The sequence below is a fragment of the Trachemys scripta genome, chromosome 10, assembly GCF_013100865.1.
Source record: "Trachemys scripta elegans isolate TJP31775 chromosome 10, CAS_Tse_1.0, whole genome shotgun sequence".
In the NCBI taxonomy this organism is placed as follows: domain Eukaryota; kingdom Metazoa; phylum Chordata; order Testudines; family Emydidae; genus Trachemys; species Trachemys scripta.
In genome coordinates, this window is record NC_048307.1 from 47,024,063 (window position 1) to 47,033,232 (window position 9,170).

A 9,170-nucleotide genomic window follows, 5' to 3' on the forward strand; every position below is an offset into this window, starting at 1 on the left:
CCCCCCCCCCCCCCGTCACGTGCCTTAAATTGGCTCAGAAGGTCTCCGGGGCAGGGGCTGAACCCTGCTCTGTCTGTTTATGTGCAGCACTTAGCACGACAGGGCACCGATCCTCTGGCTGCTCATGTTGTACCAGTAATTCAAACTGAAAGGCAGCTGTGTTCTGCTTGGCTAGCCTGTCGCTGCTGATGTGACGTGGCAGGGCCTTGGCAGGGAGGAGGGCTCTGGATTGGACTGACTGGAGCAGAAGCCATACTGATTATTAACAGCAACTGAGATGACTCCCTGCCTTCTGCATCTGTCCCTGGAACTATTTAAAGAGGGCCACTGACATCTGCACTGGCAGGTGGTCTCTGGGGCTGCAGGATAGCTGGCAGCCTGCTGGCTGATTGGGGCTGCGTTTTCACACCGTCTGTCTGCTGGGTCCCACCAGGAGCTGGCAAAGCATAGGCTCTGCCAGTGAACTCTGCTGCTCTGGCTCTTGTTTAGCACACAGGCAGGCTGGACTGTGTCTTCCTCCCAGCCAAGGCCCTGAGGATGCTTTTCCAGGGCAGAAATCTTCAGCAGGAGGAAAACAATTCCCCTGAATGGGAACCCAGTCTACGAGCTTCTCCCTTAGCCTTTGGGATCTACTCTCTGCCTGATGGCTCTGCTGCAGGCTGGTACCACAGCTCCCACAACCAGCTAGAGCTCCTGCTCCGCTCCTGCTCTCTCTGCAGCCAGTAGGATGGCGTACGTGGATCCCGAACACCCAGCTCTCACCCTTTGCCAGTCCATCTTCTTCTTCTGCAAAGGAATGATAGAAGGGGTGGTGGCTATCCTCTTCCTCTGGCTGTTCATCCAAGTCCTGCTCAACAAACATCAGCAAGGTTGGTCTCTTCCCTTCCCTGGGTACGTGGATTTTGTATCTTGTCTCTTGCCACATAGCACTCCAGCCTGTTAGATCTGTTTGTATGGGGGAGTGGACCTTTGTTCCTTGTCACCTAGAGCAGGACAGAGGTATTTGGACAATCCCGTTTTTATCCCTTCCTTCTCACTCCCTTATCCGCTTCCACCCTCCCAGTAGTGAGAGGAAAGTCATCGGTCGATCTCGCTAATGAACCAGCAGACCTTTGCAGCTGGGCATTAATCGCAAAAGCATTTTAAAATGTGAAATCACATTCCTGGGCATGCTCTGGGGACAGGCCCTGGGGAAGGGGCTCCTCCAGGCTGGTGACTTCATCAGTTATTTATAGAGTGCCCATGTCTAGCTCTACAGAGGCCCAGCATGTGCTCGAGACAGGGATGGCAGGCGGGCCTTGCCCCAGAGAGCTTGCAGTCTAAAAGGAGCAGGGAGATGGCCCAGTGATTGGATACTGGAAAGGAGCTTGGGAACCTGGCCAAATGGCAAAGTGGTTGTATCCGCATGTTATCATCATGGCACAACCCAAACACCTAGCACAAGGGTCCATTGAGCTCTACCGTGGCTGATTTGGATGGGCTGGGATTCCCCGGCACTGTCAGTTACCTCCACTCCAGGGGCTTTCCAAGCTCTCTGCATTATGGCTGGTTTATAAAGTAGGGACTCTGAACTCCCCAAGGTGAGATGGGAACTCCGTCGTGCAGCACTGCTGAGCGCTAGGAAGGAACTGTGTGCGCACCTTCACAATCTTGGTTTCTGCTCCCCATCCTGGCCCATTGCACTGTGATGCCCAAGTTCTTCCCCCTCGCCCCTGCTGGCTGCTGAGATGCAAACCAGCCATAATGCAGCTTCTCTGAGTCATGCTGCAGATGGAACGCCATGGACTGACACCTCTGTCACTCAGACCAGGGCTTGTTGGCACTGAGCCCAGGGAACATTGTCGACTGAGCTGAATAGAATCTCTGATGGACTCTGGCCAAAATTTTACAACTTGGGAGCCTAAAGGTAGGGCTCCTAAATCCATACATAGGCTCTTAGATACAAGTCTGGGCTGATTTTCAGCGGCGTAGCACACCTGCAGCTCCCACTAAAGTTTACAAGGGCTCTGGGTACATGGCACTTCTTCAGATCAGGCCTTTTTTTTCTGAATCAAATTTTAGCCACTCAAGTTTGAAACTATAGGCCTTGCTCTAGGCATCCTGGGATGCTACACAAACCCCCTTGATAGTTCTCAGCCTGAGTCCATTGCTGGGAAGGGGAATGAGAGGATGGCCTGGATGGACTATGTTCGGTCTCCTCCCCAAGGCCTGAACGGACACCCAGTCTTCGCAGACCAGGAGGGCAGCGGTGTCCTTATTCTTCATGCAGGCATCTTTCGCTTTGCCTTAACCTTACGTTACTCCATCCCCACGCCCAAGAGATCATCCAGCTCCATAAATCAATCCTAGCATCCATTTTGTTCTCTGATTCAAAATTTCAGTCTCGTTTAGTGCTGTTAAAGAAACAAATAATGTACTAGAACTAAAGGACTAAAAAGATCTAAGTTTCCATCCCTGTTCGGTAACTGGCTGGAAGTCAAGAGCATGGGAACTGCCTTAAATATTTAGGGCAGATTGTCCCCTGTCCTGGTTACTCCACATATGGGATTGGAAGCTTGGTGACTTTTGACACCCAGGTTGCCCTGTTGAACCTACTGATCCAGATCTACCATGGCATCCAAGGTGGATTAGCTCAGGCGCTCAAGTGGTACCGCAACTTGCTTCCCACACCAGGCTTTGAGGTTGAGATGTCAGCATGTTCCTTCACTCTTGGCCACGCAGCAATAGGGAGGATGTTGGGGCCATCATGCTCAATTACTGGGCGTGGGAGGAGGTGTCTCATGTGGCAGTTCCACCGGCTGACTTACAGTAAGACAGGTGTGAATGGGTAGTGAGGGGAGCCGCATCTAGCTCTCCTAGGCTGGCGTGGACAGCATCATGGGGGTGAGTGCAGGATGGGAAATCGCTGGGGCACTGAGGGAACCTTGAGAATCCTCTGTGAGTCAGGGGAGAATGTCAAGACTGAATTTACCATTATGATCCTACCATGCATGCAGTGTTAGCAGTGCTGCATGCCACTGCCACCCAGAACCAGCTGCTGTCTGCGTCAGGGCACCTCCACTTCCAGGCTGTTTGCCCTTCCTCTAGCACATGTGGGGTCACCCCACGGCTGTCGTCAAAGCCCCAGACCCACTGACTTGGAAAGGAGGCTGAAGAGAGGATTCTGTTTTTTTTCCCCTCTGGGTGTTTGACTGGCGTCAATCATGTGTCTTACATAAACAGTGCGTCAATTCGGCTGTGGGGCTGATAAGAGGAGGTTTTTTTCCATGGCCATTATCTTGTTTAGGGTGACGCTGGGTTTATTTTAGCCTTGCGATGGATGTGTTGATCTGATGTAATAATTCCAGCTCTGCTCGGGAATGGTGCTCAGAGAGAATGGAGCACTGCAGATGCTGACGCCCCCAGCACAGCTCTCTGACCCTGCTCCTTTCTCTTATCACTCGCCATTACACAGTAATCTTTCCAGCATGTCCTGTGCGGTGATGAGAGAGGGGCTGACAGGTTTGGTTTAGTAACAGCACAGAATTGGACCACTGGCTCTGACTGTTCCTGGGGTGTGAGGGTGTATCTGGATTTTGACTGCTGTGCAATTGCTGGTGTTTGCCAAGATTCAGTTGTCATCAAGCTATTGGTTCATAGATCTTAAGATCGTAGAGAGTTGGACTGGGACCTAGGTTCTATACCTGGCTCTGACACTGGCTTGCTGGGTGACCTTGGGCTCTTCATCACCCTGTGTCTCAGTTTACCAATCTGTAAAATGGGGATCCTGATACTGACCTCCTTTGGAAATAGCCGGGTATTATTATTATTATAAGGGACAATTCTGATCACTTCGTCCTTGGAGTAGTGATGTGAACTGCTGATTTCTGATGAGCTGAAGGAGGTACCTGCCTAATCAGTCTAGCTGTGGCATTTGTAATAGGCCCATCACCGTAGAACACAAGTGCAAACTGCTACATCTTAATCACATTTCCCACCCACTGGCCAGGCACCTTCTGCCAAATGCCTTCTGGTCACACAGAAGCTTTGCCACCTGCAGCCCCCTTCATATACTCATGCTGTAATTCTTCTCTGCTCCATTCAGTGCATTTGCAGGTGCTCCTCGGAGGGGGGCTGGCTCTTCTGTGCTTCTGCCTTCTCCTGGGCTGTGCCGTGTGCTGGCGTCGAAGTGAGAGGCACAACCAGAGCAGCAGGAAAGAGCAGGCACCAACCAACACTCTGGTGGAGCTGGGGCCTGCTCTGCCTTCCCAGACCACCACCGTGCCCATCCAGCAACAGTACGTGGAGCTAGAGGGAGAGATGCTGGAATGTGCAGGGAATGACTCGCTGGGTTCTCCTGGCGCTGGCAGCCTGCCACAGAGCATGTTGCATGGTAGGGCCTCTTTACCCAGCATCCCTTTCTCCCAGAAGCTTGGCGTGTTCTCCAAGATAGAGCCGGGCTGGGAGCGCCGGTCCACCATCTCTGGAGAGACTGACGAGAGCAGCCTGCTGACTCGTCCTTATCTGGGACCCAGCGTCCGCCAGTCGTCCACCATGCCGAGGAGCCTCTCCAGTGCCGGCCCCAAGCAGCAGCCCCAGCTCCACTTCATCCTGTTCTACTCCCAGCCTGAAGCCACGCTCACTGTGACTGTGATCAGCGTGTCCCACCTGCCCAAGGGCTTTCGAAGCAGCCGGGACTCCTATGTCAAGGTGTACCTGCTCCCCAAGTTCATCGAGCCCCAGCGCACGGCTGTGCGCAGGAAGAGCCTCAACCCCGAGTTCCGAGAGCAGTTCCAGTTCGGCCGCTACCACCTGGAGGAGCTGAGGGGCTTCACCCTGCGCTTCGCTGTCTATGTGAAGGAGTTTCGCAGCTTCAGGGACTCTTTCGTTGGGGAAGTGATGTTCCCGTGTGCCCAGGTTACTTGGAACCCCGAGGCGGCCTCCAGCTACACCCGGGAGCTGTCAACCACCAAAACCAAACTCAAAAAGGTCAGGACTGGGTCACTGAACTAATAGTACCCAGTGGGGATAGTGCTGGCTGAGGTCTCCAGGGCCCCAGAGACTGAAAGGTCCACCCATACGGATGCAAGGGGAGGACTTTTTCATTACAGAACCTCTGTGTCATTCAGTGGAATTCCCCTCACAGGGCAAGTGAGGACTGGGTGTATCACCACTTCCCTCTGCTAGATGGGATACCAGACCAGCTTATGTCTGATCATGCATCCTGTAAGGGCCACAGGTCCAAAAAGATCCTTCTTTAGCTCAAGGTGAAGCGAAGTGCGCCTTAGCTGGAAGGAGAGCAGCTGGGCGGGAGGGCATATGTGATGGGGGTAAGTGGGTGGGAAATCCTTTGGCTGTGGTAAGAACGTGAAGGACTTTCCATCCTGAAGCTCCTGGATGGGGCTGACCTTTGTTTCTGTCTCAGTGGCTGCTAGGTGCCCTGGAGGCTGGGGAGAGGAGGTGAAATTGGTGGGTGTTTCATTGTCTCCTGCTGTCCATGTTGTTTCAGTGTCTCAGTGCCCAGGACATGAGCTACGGCGCTGCGTGCTCCCAATCCACGTCCCTGGGCCAGCTCTTCATTCTCCTCCAGTACCAGGCTCTGGCCAATCGTATCAAGGTGCTGGTCCGCAAGGCAGAGAATCTGGGCCGGCTCACCCGCATGCCAGGGGCACCAGGTAGGGAGGTTCAGGGCTGAGGGGCAGACCAGGTTTAATAGGCTTCGGCAGCAGGAAGGACTTTGGAGGGACCGGTAATAGTATTCCTGTTGTAGAACATACAGTTGTGTCATTTAAAAGTCCCCAGGATCTGCTATGGCACATGCCCCTCTCAGTTACAGACCCCTTGGACCATGGAGTCTGGGCATCTCTGCTATAGGCCCTATCAGCCCCCCACCCAATGTTGCGTACAGCACACACTTAACCCTATGAGGAGCATGCCCATGGTGACACCCCTGGGACCATGGTTAGAATGAAGATATTTTCAGTACAGGGGAAATATGGGCTAAAGTGAGGGATCCAGAATGGGTGGGGGGATCACAGTTGTGGGATTTCCAATTTCCCTCGCAGAGGTAACACATGGGGGTGGGGGGCATGAGGGGACACATGCCCCCCCACTTGCTCCTTGGCTTGTACTGGGCATGCTCAGTAACACTGCTGAAGCCGATTGCCCTCCCTCTCCCCACCCCCTTATTGGCAGGCACAGGTCCTCTCTGCTCCTTTGTTCTAACCCTTCTTTGCATCCCACTTTCCCAAGCCCAGCAGTGGCAGATCCCGTCGCCTTCCTGGGAGCAGGGGTAGAAGGGCTGTGAATCCTCTAGCCAGGCCAATGCTGTAGGCCGCTTGTGAAGAGAGTAGCTGGCTCAGACACCTTCTCTTGTTTAAATGACCTTCCGAGGCCCGGGGCCCTCTGACCAGCACTTATGGGAGTGTCCAGTGCTTCAAAGCTCTCTCCATTCTATCCTGGTAGCTCCACAGGGCCTGACACAGAGCTTCTGGGAGACAGGACACACCTATTCAGCTGCCCCTAACTTACCTCCTCATGAGCCTCCCTGCGTCCAAGCAAACCTGTGTCTGTTCACAGCAGATCCCGTGTGCTGTCGGCAGTCTCCTTATTCTCCAATTCCATTCCCAGACCACTACGTTGTCATTCACTTTTACTACAACGGGCGAGTCATGGACACAAAGGAGACCAAGTCCATAGCCGGCTACAACCCCGTGTGGAACACGCCCTTCCTCTTCAATGTCCCTGCAGGAGACATCCAGGAGCAGCAGCTGTGCCTGGAGTTCACCATCATGCAGGTCAGAGGGACAGGAGTGGGAGTGGGAACCTGTGTGCATTAGATGGTGCATTAGCATGCTGCAGGGCATAAGGGGGGGGGGGGTTGCAGTATTTATCAGTGCAGGCACCGATTCCAGAGCAGGCAGGTGACAGTGGGGCATTTGCAGAGGCAGGCTGGCAAGTGGTTGGTGACATATGCAGGGAGGTTTGTTGGAGCCAGCTGGTTTGTTAGGGCGGGTTCATGCTCGGGGGCATTTTCAGGGGGATTGGTACCAGTAGGGACTCAGTGCCCTGGGGAAATGTTTTTGCTGTGGGAAGGTTGGCTCCTCAGTGGAATGTTAAGGAGTTTGTCAAGGCAGCTGGCACTTGTAGGGGGTTGGCACATGGTGGCATTTGGAAGGGGTTATGGGGGGGTGTTGGCACAGGCGGTATTGGCGGAGGAGGTGCAGGGACTTGTTGCTGTCTGCAAGGGGCTGTCGGAATGGGATGGCATTTCCAGGGGAGGGGCTGTTTGCTGAGCCTTCTGGCTGCTTCTCCCCTTGACTCCTCCCTGCCTCATGCTGCCTTTCCCCTTCCTCCCCAAAGGCTCGTCTCTATACACGCAGCTGCACCCTGGGCCGAGTGCTGATTGGGCCCCACGCCCCAGAGTCAGGGCTGCTCCACTGGAAGGAGATGTGCTGCCGAGGGCAGGTGGAATCCGCGCGGTGGCATGTGATTCAGCCGAATGTGTTCAGTCTCTCCCCTTGACATAGGTCAGTCAGCAGGTGACTCATTGGAGCTCGTCAGTCGGAGCAGGATGGGGAAATCAGTGCTGATGCCTGAGCGTGTAATTCCCGCTGGCTGCGTGGCTGGGTTGAAGAACTGTCGTCATGTCAGAAGTGTTGTCTCCTACGTGGTGCAAGTCTGCCCTGTGCTGCCCTGGATGGCCCTGAGGCCACCAAGACAGAGAGCAGCAAGGAACTTGAAGCAAAGCGAGACTTTCCTTGTTAAGTATCTTAGATAGAGAGCATGTGTCTGAAATTAAAGGGAAAGAGCCCCACCGTCAGCTCCTGGCTGCTGTTGGGACATTGGCCCAGGGAAGGGAGCACTGGCAGCAGCAGCGAAAGGAGGGCAGGAGATGGGCACAGGAACATGAGATGTGGAAAGGAGCAGAGGGAAGTGGGAGCATGGAGAGGAGAGGAAAGAGCATGGACAGATGGAAGGAGCAAGCTTCATGTGCTCCAGACTTGCTCAGGAGGATTCCAGGCTGGCACGCCAACAAAGCTAGTTGTCCCCAATCCCCAAACCAAGACAGTAACCAGTGATCAAATTTAAGACAGCCTTGGAGGCCCTGACCCACATCCAGTCTGAGGATAACCAGGCGCAACACCATTGATTTCACTGTAGTTATGATGACAACTTACTCCATGGTTGATGCTCTTGTGAAGTCAGTAGAATTACACCTGCTTTGGGCTAGGTGTGGCCCCTACTGCATTTATGTGAATTCTGCTCAGCGTAACATGTATGATCAGTGCTGCAGTCAGAACAACCTCCAGTCTGTTCCAGTCCACTCGTAGGGAACAGCTGGACCACACATGGATTAAATGTCAGCCTTGATTCCTAGATCTCTGTGTAAGAAACCCCAAGCTAGCTGTACTGTGTAGAGCACTGATCTGTGGGATCACTGTAAAGGAGGAACCCATGTGCCTTGAGCATGGGCAGGGAAGAGGTCATAGAAGGGCTGGAAGGCCATTTTCGCTATCCCCAATTTCCTGCATAAAATACCAGATTCCATCCCATTCTCCCACTTCATTGCTTTATAATGGAGTGTCAAACTGTTGCACGTCTCACCTTGGACCTGCCCTGGGATGCATCCGTCTGGTGCATAATCCTCCCTGCTTTACTTGGACCTACAGTTCTGGAGTTCAGAGCTGCTGCTGGAGGAGCAGGGCTACAATGTGAAAAAAGGAAGATTGCAGGGATGAGGTCCAGCAGGTGGATCCAGGAGAGTCCAGTTTCCTGCGATTCTGCTGATGTCACTGAATCTTCAGAGGGATTCCCTTGTTAAGCCATGGTCCCCCTTCCGGCACAACACTGAGGTAATGCTGGCAGTGCTAGCTGGGCTGTTACTGCCAATGCAGTTGTAATTTTATGCCTATTCCAATGGCCAGCCCATCACCCCAACATCTCTTCATTCATATCCTCTTATCAAATCAAGCTGCAACCATAGCAGTCAGATACTTAACACATCCCCAGGCAATGAAAAATACCACCCCCCCCCAGGGTAATAGGTAAGGTAATAGCCTGGAAATTTATTTTTAAAACACTGCAGCATTCCATAGAGGCTAGGTGGTCTCCCAAGATGCCAGACAGGAAGTGACATCACTGGGAAGGCCCAGGGGAGCCATCACTATAGTGCAAGGCCCAGGCCCGCA

General features: G+C 53.4%; 1 protein-coding gene across 2 annotated transcripts in view; it reads left to right on the top strand.

Moving 5' to 3' along the window:
• Positions 1-8,853, top strand: part of LOC117883915 (synaptotagmin-5-like) — a 25,921-nt gene extending 17,068 nt beyond the window's left edge. The window contains exons 1-5 of one of the 2 annotated variants that reach the window (XM_034783777.1): positions 34-869; positions 4,085-4,968; positions 5,489-5,654; positions 6,610-6,776; positions 7,342-8,853. In XM_034783777.1, the coding sequence (XP_034639668.1) occupies positions 728-869; positions 4,085-4,968; positions 5,489-5,654; positions 6,610-6,776; positions 7,342-7,503 (1,521 nt within the window). In that variant the 5' untranslated portion in view covers positions 34-727 and the 3' untranslated portion in view covers positions 7,504-8,853. Of the gene's footprint in view, positions 1-33; positions 870-4,084; positions 4,969-5,488; positions 5,655-6,609; positions 6,777-7,341 lie in introns of those variants that run through there. The other variant, XM_034783778.1, reaches the window with a different exon arrangement.
• The last annotated feature ends 317 nt before the right edge of the window (positions 8,854-9,170 follow it).